General features: G+C 37.3%; 2 protein-coding genes and 1 long non-coding RNA gene across 8 annotated transcripts in view; 2 read left to right on the forward strand and 1 right to left on the reverse strand.

The window, feature by feature from the left end:
* The first annotated feature begins 1,426 nt into the window (after positions 1–1,426).
* Positions 1,427–2,833, forward strand: LOC129635780 (uncharacterized). Its single transcript, XR_008706448.1, has 3 exons — positions 1,427–1,642; positions 1,751–1,839; positions 1,938–2,833. It is a non-coding gene; the product is annotated as an uncharacterized LOC129635780 (long non-coding RNA).
* Positions 2,834–2,950: 117 nt separating this feature from the next.
* RBBP8 (RB binding protein 8, endonuclease) overlaps positions 2,951–21,131 on the reverse strand; it is an 81,921-nt gene continuing 63,740 nt past the window's right edge. For all 6 annotated transcript variants that reach the window (XM_055558946.1, XM_055558947.1, XM_055558945.1 and 3 more), the window contains 7 exons: positions 19,462–19,550; positions 16,415–16,529; positions 13,026–13,169; positions 9,542–9,611; positions 7,535–7,631; positions 4,651–4,792; positions 2,951–3,346 (listed from right to left, as the gene is read on the reverse strand). In XM_055558946.1, the coding sequence (XP_055414921.1) occupies positions 3,249–3,346; positions 4,651–4,792; positions 7,535–7,631; positions 9,542–9,611; positions 13,026–13,169; positions 16,415–16,529; positions 19,462–19,550 (755 nt within the window). In that variant the 3' untranslated portion in view covers positions 2,951–3,248. The remainder of the gene's footprint in view (positions 3,347–4,650; positions 4,793–7,534; positions 7,632–9,541; positions 9,612–13,025; positions 13,170–16,414; positions 16,530–19,461; positions 19,551–21,131) is intronic.
* LOC129635779 (craniofacial development protein 2-like) overlaps positions 5,442–21,131 on the forward strand; it is a 43,973-nt gene continuing 28,283 nt past the window's right edge. Inside the window, exon 1 of the mRNA XM_055558952.1 lies at positions 5,442–6,000. The gene's annotated coding sequence lies outside the window, so the exon portion shown is untranslated. The remainder of the gene's footprint in view (positions 6,001–21,131) is intronic.

Genomic DNA, 21,131 nt, shown 5'->3' on the forward strand with positions numbered 1-21,131 from the left:
CCGTAGGTCCCATTATTTTCCAAAAATAGCTCTCTTGTGGCCTCTGCTGGTTTGACAGCAGACAACTTCTTCACTTATTCCTTAAGAGCATAGTAAAGAATCCAAGTGCAAGGACACTTCAGTTTTCTAAGGAACCATTCTAAAAACATCAGCTCAGCAAAGAGAAAGATTTTGAGATGTTTTAAACTGCTAGGGTTGCTGAGAATACACACCTGAATGGTAAAACTTGAGTTAAATGCCTATTCTGAAGTGGCATTTTTCAGAATTAAACTCATGCTTGTTAGGGTGTCAGGAGTAACTGATTCTCAGGTGTGTTCTTTAAAACTTGCCCCATTGGAAAAAAAAATTGTCAAGATTTGCCTGATTCTAATACTTGTATGTCGGAGAAGGCGATGGCACCCCACTCCAGTACTCTTGCCTGGAAAATCCCGTGGACGGAGGAGCCCAGTAGGCTGCAGTCCATGGGGGTTGCTCAGAGTCGGACAGGACTGAGCGACTTCACTTTCACTTTTCACCTTCATGCATTGGAGAAGGAAATGGCAACCCACTCCAGTATTCTTGCCTGGAGAATCCCAGGGACAGGGGAGCCTGGTGGGCTGCCGTCTATGGGGTCGCACAGAGTCGGACACGACTGAAGCGACTTAGCAGCAGTAGCAGTAGCAGTAGCAATACTTGTATGTATTATACCTGGTAAAGATAAAAGTGCTTTGATGAATGCTTAAGAAACGTGTTGTTCAGTCACTAAACTGTGTCTCTTTGCAAACCCGTGAACTGCCAGGCTCCTCTGTCCTCCACCATCTCCCAGAGTTTGCTCAAATTCATGTCCACTGAGTCGGTGATGCTATATAAACCTACCAGTGTTATGTAATAGCTTTTTGCAACACTATTTCTTTTTGGCAATTACATTATGAATTAAAGACGACCTAGGGAAAAATCTTTGCAGTCTTTCAGAGTTGTTTTAGAGGGCCTAAGAATGTTCTCCGATTTTTTAAATACATAAGCTAGATGCAATTTAAATTGAGTTACGAATATGTTAAGCCTACTAATAGCTGCCTTTCCAGTTGGATTTGGGGAAATTTTTCAGTACATGAAAGGTGTTAGGAATATTCTTCTGCTTCACTTGTTCTTTTCTCTAGGTAGCATGTTATTATCTTCTGTATGTATCTGGGTACCATGATTAACTCATTTAGATTGCTACCTCTGACAACCTTAGGTTTCAGATGGTTTAATCAGAATGCCTGTCAAAGGCAGGAAAGGTGTTAATCTAATTTTAAGTGCCAACAGAGGTTTTGCATGTTTTCAAAGGTTTAAATCACAGGTCTTCAACTTTGAAAAGCTCACTGGGCAACTTGAAACTATGTAACTACATACAGTGATTGATACATGTCTGTATGAAAATACTGTTTAACATCTATGATGCTTTACAAATGAAGACAGTCTTTTCATACATATTAAATACCAAACTGCACTTCTCCATTTAAATGTATGTGACAAGTGTTTTTAAAAAGTGTCTGTTACTTCATTTAAAGGTAGAGCTGATCAACAGTGGAAAGAGACCTCAGCTTTCCCAATCTCACAGGGTAACTGAGGAGAAATGAAAAATGCTGCTTAAGGGGTTGGAATGCTATCAAGCCACTATCAGGTAGACAATCTCCTATTGTCTCTGCTTATGTTACCTTTTAAAAAACCAAATCACTATAGACACATACAGCTGTAACTGCTCATCCTGTGGTGCCCTGTTCCAACTCAGGTGTTTCTGACTCCCGCCTGTCAGAAGCGCTAAACAAGCTGATTCTTCAATCAGGCAACCCTGAGCTTGAACTTCACCTGTTATTAGAGGTAGCCGAGTCACTGCAAAGGGCCTTCTGGAAAACTTTTTAAAGAGGGACAAAAACAAATGATGTGTGCTTTTTTTCTTTTCTCTTCTACCTGCCTAGAACATGGACATGATGCTAGAGGTGGCATAACTAATAAAAGGATGGAGGCCACATATAAAGTATGAAAGAGCAGAAAGCCAGAAGAAATCTGGGTCCACCACGAGGGCACAGACCAGCTTTGGACCACTGATCTCCAAACTTTTCAACATGAGAAAAAAAAAACTAGTCATTTGTTATTTAATCTGATTTGGGGGTTGATTTTTTTTTTTTTTACAGCTTAGTATTGATTCATAAATTCACAAGATTATTTGAAGATTAAAAGAAAAAAACTATGTGAAGAGTGCAGCACCGTTCCTGGCATATAGTAGGTGACCAGTGAGTGGCTATTATTGGGAGAGATTAGTTGACTGCCAGCAGAGAACAAAAATCAAACACAGGATAAACAATCTGGGAAGGGAAGAGAAGAGAAGTGCTGAATAGAAGCTATGATAGAGCTGTTTATAAAAAGAACTAAGATCACATTCAGAGCCAAACAATGTACAAAGAGGGTCTAGCATATAAGTAGATACTACATATCAGTGATTTCTAATCCTGTGAAAACATAAAACTGATGTCATTTAACCCTGATCAATGAGGAAGATGAGGCTGGACTATTATGATCAGAGGATGTTAATCTATAATACATGGCAAAGGAAAGAAAGTTATCTGTAGTCACTTTGAAAGGAATTCACTACAGAATAGTGTGTGCGTGCATGCTAAATTTCTTTAGTTGTGTCTGACTCTTTGCAACCCTATAGACTGTAGCCCACCAGGCTCTTCTGTCCATGGGATTCTCCAGGCAAGAATACTGGAGTGTGTTGCCATTTCCTTCTCCAACAGAACAGTACTTCAAGTTGAAAAGTTAAAGGAATATTAAAATTTAGCATTTTAAAAAAGACTTGAAAGTTGGGGATTAAAATGATCTACATAGGAGAATAAAAATCTGTAATGTTAACATGAAGTCACTGCTGAATGTGAACAGCAAGGGAAGATGGAGTAAAAAGAAGAGAGGAAACAAATCAGACTACAACAAATGTATTTTCAAAATTGTAATTACATATTACCAAATAAAGTAATAAACAACTCTTAATTTAGAGTGCAAAATAAAAGCACCTTGTTATTTTCAAGGTGCAAAAGCAAGAAAATACAACATAAACTTATCCACATTTTTAAATAGTTGTCTGTGTGATGAGTAAATGCCATTTAAAAACACTTTCAATAGAAAAATGATTTATAAACCAGTTTACAGGAGATCAAAAAAAATCAATGTTTAACACCAACTTTAAATAACTAAAAAGAAAATTGTCCTCTCTTCTGTTTTTGCTTCAACATTTATGTCTTCTGCTCTTTGCCTTTTGGAGAAAACATCGCATTGTAAGGCTGCCGTCTTTTTGGACGAGGACAAGGATCAAGGTCTTCTTTAATGTAACCTTAAAAATAAATCACAAATTTAGACTATATTTGCAACATACATATTTTAGCATATATCCAGTCAACATCTGTCTCATGTCATGCCTTTTAAGTTCACATGATTTTTCTATTAGCCGCTTGTGATGATGAATGACTTAGCATCAGCTTTCTCATTTGTACTAAAAATAACAGCAGACATTTATCAAGTGTGCTGTATACAACATTGTCTGGGATAACTCATAGTCCTCTGCAGTAGCTTCCACTACGCGTATTTCACAGCTGAGCTTATGGAGACCCAGGGAAGTCTGATAACTCGCTCAAGTTCCTAGAGCTGGGAAGCAAGTGAGTGGGGACTCTGCCAACATCTGACTCCAGAACTGGGGCTGTTAGGCACTTTCCTATTCTACCTCCCATTGGGTGCAAATGGGGACAAGTGTTAAATATGATCTTTCGATTGTTAGGATAAATGTAGGTGCTTATCAAGAAGACTTTTTTCCAGTAGCTATGAGATGCGATGACATGGTCCCTATACTCTTCAGACTATTTGATTCTCCTAAGGGTGTCTCCTCCATGATGTAGTTTTCAGGGAGGACTGTGTCTGCCATACCCTGAGAACCTATCAGGGGTGCAAACACAGGCTCTATCCAGACTAATTCTATCTGATGAGCAAGCAGAGACATCACGTCAAAGAGGACCTGCTAAAGGGAAAGTGGAAGTATGGTAACAGCTGTAATAGACTTTGCATCTTCTGGAAAAGCTTCTTACGGCTAAGAAACCTGGAGCTTTAAAGCTGCATATGTTCTTCGATTCTATTAAATGTAAGTGCTGTATTTGAAGGAGTGAGTTGCATGTTAACAGTTTCCCAAACAAAAGTCTTTTTTACTCAAATATGGTTTATAAATAACTAGCATTCTTGATAAGTGAAGTTTTAACATCCAAATTCACAGCAGCCTCTTAAAAAAAAAAGATGCTTTTCAACAATGTAACTTTGGCAACTTTTGTAAAGTTACTTTATTAAAAGCCATTTCGATGACTAGACAGAAGAGAAATTACTTTCTTAAATTTGAATGATTAAAAAAAGAAGGGTAACACATACACAGTTCATTAACATGCTTGTAAACAATGATTCCAATGAAGTTATTTGAAGAGTTAAACGTAAGCCTTTTATCTTTAGAAAACTGTATTTGTGCCACAAAACTGGCTCTCAACTTATAGCAGAAGGTAGAGAACCATGAAGAAAAAGTTTAATGTTTAGACTTGGGTATATATATTATACACAGTATTTTTTTAAAAAGTTCCAAAATGTCATAAGCTATACTCTCACCTCTTTCCATACAAGTCTGAGTAGAAGGAAAACCAACTTCCCAGAAATTCTCTGGTGTGTTGGGTGGAATGTAGCGAAATCGGTGTCTTGAGCAGGAAGCCAACTTCTTTTCTCTTTCTTCTGCTGGAAAATCTGCATAATACTGATAATAAAACTGGTTAGGTTTTCCACTGAGGAATAATAAATGGAGTGTTATGCTTACTGATTAAAAACCAGAAGCTAAAAAAACTACTAAAGTATTAAGCATGCTAAGGAAAATGAATTCCTATGGATAATATTAGTAAGTTATACCACCTACCAGTAAATTACTACCTATAAATTACTGATAATAATTAGTGGTCTGTGAAATGTTTGCTCCACAAAGAAGAGGGCTTGTATCACAGTGTAAGGCAACATACTGTATCCTTCATCAATAGTATTACAACTAAAAAAAAAAAGCCAGCTGAACTTCACAGTGAGTGTGCTCAGTGTGAAGCACTGAGCTGATTTACATACATACAAACTATTCATTTTTCTCAGACCAGTAACAAAAAAGCCAAGGTCTGTGCTCTGAACAGCACATTTCTCAACTGTTATTTGGATATAGCGTATGTTTTGAAGTGATTTTCCTTTCACTATTTTTTAAAATAAAAGTTTAGCTCTGAAGGTTGTAGGCTTCATGACTTTGCCCTTTTAAACTAGATCTATCAATTAGGATCAAAGGCATATTATTTTTTGCAACTGTGACCAAAAAGACCCTAAACTTCGTGCAAAGAAAGATAAAACTTCTATGGGAAAACTATACAGGTCTTCAAGCTCTAGATCCAAAGAAAACAAAGCAATGGTGTAAAGTTTGATAAAACACAGATGACTGGATCACACAATCCAGCTAATTCTGTTTTACACTTGAGGAACTGAAAATCCAAGTGATATTTTATCAAAGATATCACCTATTGCAAGTGGCAGACTAGGATCAGAATTTTTTTTTAAATGAAGGTTTTAACATATTTCTCTTTCACACAGACAAAACAACAGTAGGTGAGGGTGGCTGTAACACAGCGAGCAGGTGGGAGAGTGCCAGAAGATGAAGTCAGAGAGGACACGGGGTGTGAGCTTGTTGTCCTTGATAAGGGCTTTGATTTCATTTCTTAGAGGAGACGACATTTAAAGATTCTGGGCAGAAGACTGACATGATTTAACTTTTATTCTAAGAAGATCATTTGGAAGAAGAGACCATTTATTGCTGTGTTGAACAGACAATCAATAGGATTTGCTGGTAGATCCATTACTGAGATATGAGAGATGAAAGAAGATACCTAAAAGATCTCTGGCTTAAACAACTAGGAGAATGGACATATAGAAGGCTTAGAGGTAAGGTCTGAGAACTGGAGGTAAAAGTGTATGCTCGCTTTATGATGTGAAATTTGAGGTGACTATTACACAGCCACACGTGTATTGCGTGTTCACTGAATATTTCACATGGAATATGAAATAGGAAATATTTCAGAACTGTAAGCAGACAGACGGTATTTAGATACATGTGGCTGGCACTTTGACTCCTGGTCATGAAGGAATAACAGGGAACAGATTTACCCTTTATATTAAAAAACTTTAAAAAAAAAGAATAAAATGCATGAAACAATGTTTTCAGACACTGGATAACAGCACACACAAAAAAATGATTTCTGAGAAGGAAAGTAAGAGTTTCCAGTGAAAGAGTTTTTTCTAATTGGTAATTTTAGTTCTAGTTATAAAAACTGGAGGTTCAGTTAGTATAGATCACATTCCTTAGTTAAGAAATCATGATATATTCAATTTGTATTATGAAAACTCACGATACACTGATACTCAAGATACATTTGCTTGTTATCTCTAAACTGCTTTCCAAATTAGTGATCTCAATTTACACTCTCACTCAAGTTTATGAGAGCATTTGTCTCACCAAATGCTTACCTGCACTGTAACCTATTCACACATAACTTTAATGTGCTTGTGTGAATGTGTGAGTGTGTGTGTGTGTGTGTGTGTGTGTGTGCACGCAGACAAAGTCACTTCAGTCACACGCGACTCTGTGTGACCCTACGGACTGCAGCCCACCAGGCTCCTCTGTGCATGAGATTTTCTAGCTTTAGTTTTTAAAAATAAAATTTAAGGGGGAAATAAATACATTGCTGGAAACAAGTATCCAACAGCTAAAGGACAGCAAGGGAAGAAACAAAAAGAATAAACAAAAACAGCAAGTTTCAGAAAAACACAGAACCTGCCTAGGACTCTTCACTAAGAGGACAATTAGTACAATCTACTTCAAGATATACATCTAGTCCAAGACACCCAAAGTAAACAGGGGAAATGCAGGTGGGTTCTAAGGATGAAGTGGAATCTGTTCATTCTATTTTTAGAAAGGAAAATGTTTAGGGAAGAAAAAAAAGAGCTTATGGTTGTACTGGTTATTTAGAAAAACAATTATGAGTATACCTCATTTCCTGAGAGTGCTGGTGTTTAAGTAAAAAATATTACAGCAAAGTTTCTGACTGAAATATCGAAAATTTCCCCAATAATATATGTATTAAAGTCTCCACTATAATATAACACGAGGGGAAAAAATTAAAAGAAATACAAATAAGTAGAGAAAAAACAAACGGTGTAAATGTCTTAAGCCGGAAGTAAGAACCAGTACTGAGGCCCCTCATTCGCTTACAGAGACTCTAAGAGAAATGGAGGCTTTCCTCTCCATTTCTCTCTCAGGTCCCAGCCAGTCTGTATACTCTATGTACTTACTCTGTTATTCTTGGCTCAAGCTTGTTTCTAGATACAAATATGGTTTATATCTATGATTTTAAAATCATGTACATGAAGTCATAACTTCAAAGAAACCCCATATAACAGAGTTTACATTTGTACTTACAATTTCACACTCCTTACATGTGTGTCCAAGCAATTTTCTTCTCTCTTCTTTTTTCCGAACCACCTCAATATGAGGAAAATTTTGTAATTCAGTCTCTCTGGGGAAAAAATAAATTTATCTGTTACTATAGAGACCTTTGGCTTACATTTTAAATTAGCAAACGTGAGCATCCAAAGGAAAAATAATCCCCATTCATTCATTTTATTTGAAATGCTTCCTCAGTATGTGAGAGACAAAAGCATTTCTTCAGTCTCTCTTCACTAAAATATTAAGTGCCTACTACATATCAGGTATTTTTACAGATACTTTTTTCTAACTGAAAAAGATAACTATTATTTCCTATTTTTGCCTCTGGCTGGCTGAAATTAGTTATTAGGTTGTGTGGTAAAATATAAAATAACCTAATTAAAAAGGAATGCTGTATTATTAAACTCGGTAACTGGTATTCAGTAACATAACTGAGAGAGACCACTGTCTCTGTTAACTTAGTTTCTAGAACTATGAAACCAGGTATCAGGGCTAACCTGCTTCTCCCCAAAGAACAGATTCATTTGTCTGCATGTAATTTGCTATTTTCTCTAACAGTTTCTTTTGTTGCTTCTGTCCACCTTAAATTCTTCAAAACATTAGGCACAACTATCATTTGTGCTTGGGTGGCTCAGATGGTAAAATCTGCCTGCAGTGCAGGGGACCTGGGTTTGATCCCTGGGTCTGAAAGATCCCCCAGAGAAGGGAATGGCTACCCACTCCAGTATTATTGCCATGGAGAATTCCATGGACAGAGGAGCCTGGTGGGCTACAGTCCATGGAGTTGCAAAGAGTTGGACTGAGTGACTAACACTTTCACTTTAAATGGATCAGATCCTACCGTGAACCACTGGAAACCTAGGAAGGGTCAAAGCTACTGAGGTATTATGGATTAATGGGTATGCGGTACTTTGGTCAGAAAAAGCAATCAGGAATCTTTATTAATATACTTGTATCCTGCTTTAAGAAGCCCAATATAGAAAACTCCAAACTTATAATTAAGCGAAGACTTATGTAACATCATAATTTGTTTATAACAGAAATAACCCCAGTGAATTTAATCAGTCTGAGTCAAAAAAACAGATATTTTAAAATGACTTGTGGGTATCACATCTACTCTTTTAAGGTATTTTGATAGTTGGCAGTGCTGTTCTTCAAAGGAAAGCTTTAAGTGCTCTATTTCAAAACGTTTAAGAGTCTAGGTCCTTACTGTGCTTAAATCCAACAACTCTCAATTATGGATCAACAGTGAACTTAAAAAGGAAGACTGAGAAAGAGGTGATAAAACAATATTGCTACAACTATATTTTCTTTCAAAAAGTTTATGGACTCTTAAGTTTATACAGAATTTAGTCATGTCCTTTGCTCAGAATCTCATCTGTTTCTGTTTAAATTTTTTTTAAGATTTAAAAATTCTCCTAAAATAACTCTGAAGCACAAACCTAAGGTTTGCCACCCAGTTAGTGAGTGAAAGTCACTTAGTCGTGTCCGACTCTTTGCCACCCCATGGACTATACAGTCCATGGAATTCTCCAGGCCAGAATTCTGGAGTGGGTAGACATTCCCTTTTCCAGGGGATCTTCCCAACCAGGAATCGAACCCAGGTCTCCCACATCGCAGGAGGATTCTTTACTAGCTGAGTCACCACCAGGGAAGCCCAAGTTACAGTATTTAACAAATTCCTGAAGTTCAAATACAGTTCACAATAAAATAGGGTAAGAATAAAGCATGTTATAATAGAGCAGAAAAAATAACTGTCACCACCATCCAAAAAAGAATGTGATGGTTAAAAAAAACTTCCTTATTTTAAAAATTTGTCATTTTTTATACCTGAGTTCCATTTTTGTTATGGTTGGAAGGTAAATGATATGCATTCTATTTTAACCAAAGTAGCAATTTTCACAGTTCAGAGATGTTCTGACAAAGATAGTTCTGTTGTACTTCCAATCATATTGCTGGTATTAACCAAGGCCAACATACCTTTCATCACCTTTAAAATATGGCTCCACAAATGCTTTCTGTTTGACTTTATCTTGTTTATCACCAGGAGCTGTAAACAAAACAAGCATACCACAAACTTAATGTAGAACTTACTGAAAAGTAATTTGGTTTTTTTTGGGGGGGAGAAAAAACATATGCCAGAACATCTGCTTTTATTGGATTTCATACTCGAGGCCCTAGGCAATTAGTTTAAGTTCTCTGTAATGAATTTTTTCCTTTCTTTTTCATCTGCCTAATAAGGACAGTGCTGATTATCTCACCTCAGAATTACTGAAGAGATGAAAATCATAACCATAAAAGTATTTTAGACTTTAAAAGAACTACTCAGATGCCTATTATCATTTGGCTCTAAATGACAATAACAAGATAGGTTTTAATCTGTACACTTATTAGTAGTGTTGATTTTTATAATGTGACTTTAAGGTAGTTGATAAATAGGAAATAAAATGATTTTAAAATTTTATTAGAAAACTGGTGACAGAATAAGAATGAAAGCCCAGGGACCTGAATTTCAAGTTGTCTAGACTCAAATAGCTAATTGCTATCATCTGTTCAAATTATGAAAATTTATTGAGCATTGTGCCAATGTAGAACAGGGAGGCCAGGTCTGCCATCCTAATGGAATTTACACTGCATGAGGGAAACAGGTGGCAGGAATACACAGAAGAACTGCACAGAAAAGATCTTCACGACCAAGATAATCACGATGGTGTGATCACTGACCTAGAGCCAGACATCCTGGAATATGAAGGCAAGTGGGCCTTAGAAAGCATCACTACGAACAAAGCTAGTGGAGGTGATGGAATTCCAGTTCCTGGAATTTCAAATCCTGAAAGATGATGCTATGAAAGTGCTGCACTCAATATGCCAGCAAATTTGGAAAACTCAGCAGTGGCCGCAGGACTGGAAAAGGTCAGTTTTCATTCCAATCCCAAAGAAAGGCAATGCCAAAGAATGCTCAAACTACCGCACAATTGCACTCATCTCACACGCTAGCAAAGTAATGCTCAAAATTCTTCAAGCCAGGCTTCAGCAATACATGAACCATGGACTTCCAGATGTTCAAGCTGGTTTTAGAAAAGGCAGAGGAACCAGAGATCAAATTGCCAACATCCACTGGATCATGGAAAAAGCAAGAGAGTTCCAGAAAAACATCTATTTCTGCTTTATTGACTATGCCAAAGCCTTTGATCGTGTGGATCACAATAAACTGTGGAAAATTCTGAAAGAGATGGGAATACCAGACCACCTCACCTGCCTCTTTAGAAACCTATATGCAGGTCAGGAAGCAACAGTTAGAACTGGACATGGAACAACAGACTGGTTCCAAATAGGAAAAGGAGTAGGTCAAGGCTGTATATTGTCACCCTGCTTATTTAACTTATATGCAGAGCATATCATGAGAAACGCTGGGCTGGAAGAAGCACAAGCTGGAATCAAGACTGCCAGGAGAAATATCAATAACCTCAGATATGCAGATGACACCACCCTTATGGCAGAAAGTGAAGAGGAACTAAAAAGCCTCTTGATGAAAGTGAAAGTGGAGAGTGAAAAAGTTGGCCTAAAGCTCAACATTCAGAAAACGAAGATCATGGCATCTGGTCCCATCACTTCATGGGAAATAGATGGGGAAACAGTGGGAACAGTGTCAGACTTTCTTTTTTTGGGCTCCAAAATCACTGCAGATGGTGACTGCAGCCATGAAATTAAAAGACGCTTACTCCTTAGAAGAAAAGTTATGACCAACCTAGATAGCATATTCAAAAGCAGAGACATTTGTTTGCCAACTCCATCTAGTCAAGGCTATGGTTTTTCCAGTGGTCATGTATGGATGTGAGAGTTGGACTGTGAAGAAAGCTGAGCACTGAAGAATTGATGCTTTTGAACTGTGGTGTTGGAGAAGACTCTTGAGAGTCCCTTGAACTGCAACTGCAAGGAGATCCAACCAGTGCATTCTGAAGGAGATCAGCCCTGGGATTTCTTTGGAAGGAATGATGCTAAAGCTGAAACTCCAGTACTCTGGCCACCTCACACAAAGAGTTGACTCACTGGAAAAGACTCTGATGCTGGGAGGGATTGGGGGCAGGAGGAGAAGGGGACAACAAAGGATGAGATGGCTGGATGGCATCACTGACTTGATGGACGTGAGTCTGAGTGAAGTCCAGGAGTTGGTGATGGACAGGGAGGCCTGGCGTGCTGCGATTCATGGGGTCGCAAAGAGTCGGACACGACTGAGCGACTGAACTGAACTGAGGGAAACAGACATTAAGCAAGCAGACAGCTAAGCCTACCTGAATATCTCAGGTAATAACTGATGATTAAAGAGAAGTCAATCATGACAAGAATACGAATGGTGAATGTTCTACGTAAAGGTCCTCAATGGCAAAAAGTTTGGTATATTATATGATGTAAAAAGAGGACAGTGTGATTAATCTGCCAAAAAAGGAAACTGTTGGGAAAGACGGGGGCAGGGTTAGATGTTGGGTGGGCAAGTACCAGACCATGATGGGCCTTGGGAGCCAAAAGAAGGAGTTTGAATTTTAAGTGCACTGGGAAACCACTGAAGACTTTAAAACCATCTACTTTACTGAGGTATAATTTACATATACTTATTTTAGTGCACTGAGATGAATTTTGACTAGTGTATATTCCAATGTAACTGCTACCCAAATCAAGATAGTGAACATGTCCATGCAAGTTACCTATTCTGTTATCTCTCATGCACAAGAACATTCTCTTATTTTCCCTCCCCTACAGTCACTCATTTAATTTCTATCACTGTAGCTTAGTTATGTCTGTTTTAGAACTTCATATCAAAGAGATGATATACCATATATTCTTCTCCATCTTTTGCATTTGTCTAGCTCAACAAATTTTGGAGACTAATCCACATTGCTGAGTCTAGTAGTTACCTCCTTTTTGTTGTGAAGTAGTATGAACATGTTTTCATTTTTTGTGGGTATATACTGAGCAGTGGAATTGCTAGGTCACAACACAGGTATATGCTTAACTTTACAAAAAACTGACTGACCTCAATAAAGCTGTTTAAAAAGCCCCCTGCTGAACTGGTTTCCAAAGTATAACCAATTTTCTACTCCATTAGCAATGCGAGAGTTGCAGCTGCTCCTCACCCTTGCTAGAGATACATGTTATCCAACCATTTCTGTGGCTGTGAAGTATTGTCACCATCCCTGATGTTCAGGAGGGTTCACCAGCTTTTCATGTGCTTACTGGCCATTCAAATATCTTCTTTTCATTGAAGCATAACCCTCTGAACTATTTTTGGTAACTGTTCTATTAATCTGAAATTATCTTTTAAAAAAACTGAAAAAAGATTTATTCAATAAACATTTTTTTAATTGTTAAGATACCTCATTAGGCCTCTGTTAATAAGATTGATAACTTACTTTACTAAATTCAGTGTAATGGGAAAAAAACACAATTTGAAAGAAAACTGCCTTACTGTTTGGTTTTTTGGTAGTAGTTGACAATTCCTTCTCTTCATCTGCTACCTGGGGGAAGCTCTCCGCCAAACAGGACTCATATTCTTCATGTGTCGTCCGATCAAACATATCTTCCAAGCTATCATTCATCTTTCTTTCTCCATCTATGCGAAAGAGCATCGGCTTAGGCCACAAGTAAGCGTTTTGCTTTCTAGGTAGACTAATATACAGAAACTTGTAAGAACTGCCGCAAAATAATTTAGATGTGTATTAGGCAAGAATAAACCCCAAGTCTGGGTAATTACTGTACATTTCCAAAGGTTTTTAATGTTATGCCTTCAACTGTCCTTTATTTATGTGTTGAGAATGCTGGTTTTTTTGTTACTGTCATTATAAATGTTAAAACATATTTTTCTATCAGCTCATGTATAATTCATAGTAAACCAAAAGGAACTACCAAAGGAATTGTGAGGAAGAGAAAATACAGCATAATAAACGGTGATAAATATGAAGTTTAAATAATCTGTGTATAAATAACTGACATAAAACCTCTATAAAGTTTTGTTTAGTTCTTTATTTTTCTAATGTATCAGAAAAGTATTTTCTTGCATTATTATGAACACTTGGTAGTTCAGTGTTATAGAAATAATGAATTCAATTCTATATTTGATATGCAAATGCTAATTTCATCTTCAGAGTACTAACTGTTAGGTGGGCCAAAAAATTTGTTTGGGTTTTTCTGTAAGATGGTATGGAAAAACCCGAATGAACTTTTGGGCCAACCTAATACATTTCCACTGTATAATCACATTTTTTAAAACACCAGTTTACCAAAAATAGAAAGAAATTCAGTTGGCTAACAAATGTGACAAAACTGGAAGCTGCCAAGATTACTCTATATAATCACTACCAGCCACCTCCCCCAGTGCAGATGCTCTAGCACCTCACCCTGTTCTATCTTTCTCCAGTACGTACCATCATCTAGCGCACAATACTTGTTTCTCCCCTATTACAATGTAAATTCCATAAGAGGCAGGTACTTTTGTTTACTATTTGCTCCAGTTCCTGATATAGAATTGTGTCTCCGTAATTACTGAATGATGAAACATTTGTTCATTTTTCATTCTGAGGATCAAATTTAGTAAAAATAATTCCTGTGCACTAGGCATTCCCAAAGCATTCTGTATATGCTGTCAATAAATCATAGTAAGTTAATGATTTAATGATTTCTTTTTGTTGCTGACTTCTGACTGTAAAATGCTTGAGGACGGACTACATTCTTTTTTGATATATAAGGATATATATCTATCATAGCATCTAATAAGTTGAACACAGATATAAAAAATTTTTTTTGAATTGAATATTAGCAGTACCATTTAATGTTATGTTTCATCTTTAAGTTTATATTTCATCAATTCTAAGTATGAAAAAAATCTACCTTATGGGTGAAATGTGCAGACTGTTTTTTCCTAAGTATGGGCTCAACAATATCTCCTATCCCACCTTGCTGTTCTTATAAATGTGATAGTGGCACTCCTCCTATGAGCAACTACTGAGTCCAGATCATCAAAATGCTGTGCACTTCTACATTGCTCTTTGGGGATGCTTACTCTGGGAACCTAGTCTCTGTGCGGTAAGGAAGCTCAAACTAGCCCACATGTAAAGACTACATGGCGAAACCCTGAGACTGAATGAGAGAGCAGCCAAGAGTCTCCCTCTGTCTAGTTCTCTGCTGTTCAGCTCCAGCCACCATCTGTATGAGACCGAGATAGAACCACCCAGCCCAGCCCTTCCTGAATTCCTGAGGCACAGAAACTATGAAAGATAAAAAAAACTGTTATTGTTCTAATCCTCTGATTTACTGGAGTGACCTACTGTGCAGCAACAGTATTCATTATGCCTTATTTACCAAAATTATCTCCACTCATTAGTTTAAGTACTAATTTCACCTCCTTAAGTTACTTGTTTCAAATATATTTGGGAAGCTATCATCTTCTTAGATTAGCTAGATAAATTAGAAGCCAAAGCTGCCATACTTTAGTTTTGCCCTTTTCTACAAAATAGGAAAACATCAGGAACTGGTACCAGGAACAAAATAATCTTAAAAGCAAAGTCATCTTCTTAAAAAAAAAGTTATGTGTCATTCACTATAAAAAGTCTAAATCACTGTTAAGGTTCTCCTTTTAATAACTATTGTCCTTTTCACTGTAGGCAGCCAGCTATTTGATTGTATAGATAATTATTCGTTACTAAAGAACAAAGAATTAAGGAAAAGGCTGTTAAAATTTTCTCTCACTTACTGCACTTACTGCAGTGAGAAATAAGGCGTTTTATAAGAAGCAAGAACAACAACAAAAAGAAGCAAGAACAAGACCTGGGACCCTGAGCAGGTAGACTGGAGAATTCGCAGCAGAATACAGGAAACGCACACACAGTCTGAGTGTCCTCAGTTTCTAACAGAGGATCATTGGAAAATGCCTCTGCTTTTAGCCTTGCATCCTGATGTGGCAGGTCCTAACTGTTCAACACGTGAGGGTGAAGAGTGACAACTATTCAGTCTAGTTGATCTCATGTCACACGCCTCTATAGTCAGAAACACTGCTAAGGTGGTGCCAACCCAAATCCTTCCACGTTCCCACCTCTTTCAGAAAATCAAGGCTTTAGATAAAGAATTATCAGTTTCTTACTACAAAGGGCTGTAGACCCCTAGTTTAGCCAAATCTTTTCTACAGAAAAAGAAAATGGCAGAATCACTCATCATATACACTATTAGTCTGAGTTTACTGCTTATTTGCAAATCTGTACTAATACTTTTCAAAAGAGTTGGTGGACAAAACTTAGCAACTGAACAACAACTAATACTTCTCAGTAGAATCCCCCCTTTTTCTCCTTATCAAATTGCTTTGGAAAATAATAGTTCTAAAACAGGACTCTGAAGATTCCCTTTACAACTTTTATGAAAAAATTATCTTAACGAGGGATCAGGAAACTTTTTCTTAAAGGGTCAGACAGTAAATATTTTAGGCCTGTGGGGCCATAAGGTCTCTGCAGAAACTACTCAGTTTTGCTGCCATGGCACACAAGCAGCCATAGGCAATAAATTAAACAAGTGAGTGAGGCTGGGTTCCAGCAAAAGTTTACTGACAAAACTGGCAGCTGGTTGAAGTTTGCTGACTCCTGGACACAACTTGAATTCTTTTGAAAATAAAAATTATTTTTACTAAAGTTTTTTTTTTTGCTGTAATATGGAAACTAAGCTTTACTAAAGAGAAGTCTACTATTAGTAGAACAGGGGAAAAACTGGTTTATGGTGAAAAGGTCATTTATGCTCTTCAGTGCAATGGTATGACTATAAACTTCCTTCCACTTTGTATTAAAAAACAAAAACAAAAACAAAACCAAATCTTACTTGGACTCTCTTCTCCCTTCTGCTCTTGCTTCTTCAGTTTTAAGAGCATGGTTTCACTGACCAACGTACAGTCCATGTCCACTGTCTCTCCTGCTAATCTTGACTGACTGCCATCCTGAATAAATGTTTAAAAATTCAAAATTTTAACTGTTATCCCTTTATGACCTTATAGTTATATTTTTGGGGAGGGGATGGTAAAAATATACGTAACATAAATGTTACCATTTTAACCATTTTTTAAGTGTAACACTTACACTTTAGTAGCATTAAGTAATATTTACTTTTACCCAAAGGAATATAGATATATTACATTTTACAGGCATTTAAACCTAATGTATTATCTTTGATATACAAGCATCATCTCTCAAGTCCAGGAAAAGGACTGCTGCCAAGGAAGAGAGAACTGTATATTACCAAAATCCCTGAAGCTTCCTTTCTTCCCTAATCTGCTTCACAGAAATGAACATCAATGTTCACTGAAAAGTTCGTAAGTCAAATTTGACTTCTTGATGGCTATGGATTAGTCTCAGTTCAGTTCATTCGCTCAGTCGTGTCCGACTCTTTGCGACCCCATGAACTGCAGCACGCCAGGCCTCCCTGTCCATCACCAACTCCCGGAGTTCACTCAGACTCACGTCCATCAAGTCAGTGATGCCATCCAACCATCTCATCCTCTGTCATCCCCTTCTCCTCTTGCCCTCAATCCCTCCCAGCATCAGAGTCTTTTCCAATAAGTCAACTCTTCACATGAGGTGGCCAGAGTACTAGAGTTTCAGCTTTAGCATCATTCCTTCCAAAGAAATCCCAGGGCTGATCTCCTTCAGAATGTACTGGTTGGATCTCCTTGCAGTCCAAGGGACTCTCAAGAGTCTTCTCCAACACCACAGTTCAAAAGCATCAGTTCTTCGGCACTCAGCTTTCTTCACAGTCCAACTCTCACATCCATACATGACCACTGGAAAAACCATAGCCTTGACTAGACAGACCTTTGTTGGCAAAGTAATGTCTCTGCTTTTGATATGTTATCTAGGTTGGTCGTAACTTTCCTTCCAAGGAGTAAGCGTCTTTTAATTTCACGGCTGCAGTCACCATTTGCAGTGATTTTGGAGTCCAAAAAAATAAAGTCTGACACTGTTTCCACAAGAGGCAGATCAGGTGGTCTGGTATTCCCATCTCTTTCAGAATTTTCCAGTTTATTGTGATCCACACAGTCAAAGGCTTTGGCATAGTCAATAAAGCAGAAATAGATGTTTTTCTGGAACTCTCTTGCTTCATGATCCAGCAGATGTTGGCAATTTGATCTCTAGTTCCTCTGCCTTTTCCACTGTTTCCCCATCTATTTCCCATGAAGTGATGGGACCGGATGCCATGATCTTTGTTTTCTGAATGTTGAGCTTTAAGCCAATTTTTTCACTCTCCACTTTCACTTTCATCAAGAGGCTTTTTAGTTCCTCTTCACTTTCTGCCATAAGGGTGGTGTCATCTGCATATCTGAGGTTATTGATATTTCTCTCGGCAATCTTGATTCCAGATTGTGCTTCTTCCAACCCAGCGTTTCTCAGGATGTACTCTGCATATAAGTTAAATAAGCAGGGTGACAATATACAGCCTCGACGAACTCCTTTTCCTATTTGGAACCAGTCTGTTGTTCCATGTCCAGTTCTAACTGTTGCTTCCTGACCTGCATACAGATTTCTCAAGAGGCAGATCAGGTGGTCTGGTATTCCCATCTCTTTCAGAATTTTCCGGTTTATTGTGATCCACACAATCAAAGGCTTTGGCATAGTCAATAAAGCAGAAATAGATGTTTTTCTGGAACTCTCTTGCTTTTTCCATGATCCAGCAGATGTTGGCAATTTGATCTCTGGTTCCTCTGCCTTTTCTAAAACCAGCTTGAACATCAGGAAGTTCACGGTTCACATATTGCTGAATCCTGGCTTGGAGAATTTTGAGCATTACTTTACTAGCATGTGAGATGCGTGCAATTGTGTGGTAGTTAGAGCATTCTTTGGCATTGCCTTTCTTTGGGACTGGAATGAAACCTGACCTTTTCCAGTCCTGTGGCCACTGCTAAGTTTTCCAAATTTGCTGGCATATTGAGTGCAGCACTTTCACAGCATCATCTTTCAGGATTTGAAGTAGCTCAACTGGAATTCCATCACCTCCACTAGCTTTGTTCATAGTGATGCTTTCTAAGGCCCAATTGACTTCACATTCCAGGATGTCTGGCTCTAGGTCAGTGATCACACCATCGTGATTATCTGGGTCGTGAAGATCTTTTTTGTACAGTTCTTCTGTGTATTCTTGCCATCTCTTCTTAATATCTTCTGCTTCTGTTAGGTCCATACCATTTCTGTCCTTTATCGAGCCCATCTTTGCATGAAATGTTCCCTTGGTATCTCTAATTTTCTTGAAGAGATCTCTAGTCTTTCCCATTCTGTTGTTTTCCTCTATTTCTTTGCATTGATCACTGAAGAAGGCTTTCTTATCTCTTCTTGCTATTCTTTGGAACTCTGCATTCAGATGCTTATATCTTTCCTTTTCTCTTACTCTAGCAACTGTTAAATATTTTATTAATATGCTACCATGTGCAAGAGAACTTCTCAAACTATGTAGAACCTAAATACAAGCCAAAAAAGTAATTTCTGCTATGAATTTTAACTCAAAAGAAAATACACAGCATTTAAAGAAACAGCCAACTAGGAAAAATGAAATTTACTTCTTCAAGGTATGTTAAGTTAATCAATGCATACAATAGATTATTTTGATAAAAAATAAAGTTATTTAATATGTAATTAGCATTTGACATTATTTTAAAACTATAATTTTCAGCAAACGTCTCTAAAAAGTCAGAAAGTATTATTACCCATTCAAAAATACCATAAAATTGGAAAATAAATGTTATTATTTTGTACGTTTCTGAATAAATATATGAAGGTTATAGGAGGTGTGTGACTGTCTCAAGGTCACAGAATGAATCGGGGGGCAGGGTGACTAACAACACACTGGAATAACCACATGGGCTCTGGTTCTACTTTCTAACTCACCTTTGTATCATCTACAGTGACATCCATTTTATACTGAGAAAGGTCTGCTCCTGGATCTATACTCCACTGGATATTTTCAAAGGATACATCTTAGATAAGGAGAAAAAAACACACAATTAAAAACAGATTTTTAAAATTCTCATCACTTTAAAACATTATAGGACTCACAGAATGAGAAAAATATTTCCAAATCATGTGTCTAATAAAGGACTTGCACTGAGGATACATAAAGAACTCTCACAACTCAATAATAAGACAATTACTCCGACTGAGAATAAGCAAAGGATATGAATAGACAATCCTTCAAAGAAAATGAAAATGGCCAGTAAGCACATGAAAAGAAGCTCAACATCATTAGCCATCAAAGAAAAGGCAAACCAAAAGCACAGTTGAGACATATTAATAACTTCACACCCATAGGATGGCTAGAATCAAAAAGACGGACAATGAAAACAAGTGTTGGTGAGAATATGGAGAAACAGGAACTCTCACATGCTGCTGGTGGGAATATAAACTGATGTAGCTCCTCTGGAAAAAGAAATTAGCATGCATGTGCTGTGCTTAGTCGTTCAGTCCTGTCTGACTCTTTGCAACCCCGTGAACTGTAGTCCACCAGGCTCCTCTGTCCATGGGGATTCTCCAGGCAAAAATACTGGAGTGGGTTGCCATGCCCTCCTCCAGGGGATCTTCCTAACTCAGGTCTCCCGCATTGCAGGCAGATTCTTTACCGTCTAAGCCACCAGGGAAGCCCCAGAGTTAGCATGTGGCCCACCAATTCTACTTCTAGGTATAAGTCAAGGAAAATGAAACTTACATCCACACAAAATTATATATCAATGTTCAAACCAGCATTACTTGTAACAGTGAAAAAACTGAAATAGTGAAAGAAGTCATGAAATACCATATATTGTACAATTCCATTTATATGAATACTTCAGAATATGCAAATCTATAGTGACAGTAGATTAAGTGGCCGCTTAGGACTGGGGAAGACGAGAGAGAAATGGAAGGTGACTGCTAGCAAGCAGGTACTGTTCTTTGTATGGTGATGAAAATGTTCTAAACCTAAGAGTACAGTGATGCTGACACAATCGTGACTACATAAAACCACCGAATTGTACACTTTAATGACTGATTTTTATTTCAATAAAAAAAAATTTTAAGTTAAAACTGTAACACTGGAGGAGGTTTCAATGTACATTAATATACATGACAACTACATAAGGTACAGTTATAGAGCATAAAGTGGTACAGTATAAACTCAAAAGTAGATTGTGAAAGGTTAAGTAAGTATACCACAATCCCTAGAGCAACCATGGAAAAAATAAAAATAAAAACAAAAAGATTAAAAAAAAAATCAGGGATAAATGTTTTCATATAGAGACTGAAACCCTCACTTTAAGAATTACTAAAGAATGAGCTTCAGGAAAAAAGGAAAATAAACGCAGATGAAGCAATGTTTCCAATAAGGAATAAATACTGCATATGAAGTACAGAAATATTTGGGAGCTAAAAAAACCAAAAAGACTTCAAAACACAGCAAAATTATGAAAGGGCAAACAATGTTTTCAAACAACAAGTTTAAAAACCCATATAAATTTGTATATACAACTAGTTAAGAGATATATATATGTAAATACAAAAAAAGGACTGGCTATCTATATGGTGAG

The sequence above is a fragment of the Bubalus kerabau genome, chromosome 21 (genome assembly GCF_029407905.1).
Source record: "Bubalus kerabau isolate K-KA32 ecotype Philippines breed swamp buffalo chromosome 21, PCC_UOA_SB_1v2, whole genome shotgun sequence".
NCBI classification, from domain to species: Eukaryota; Metazoa; Chordata; class Mammalia; order Artiodactyla; family Bovidae; genus Bubalus; species Bubalus kerabau.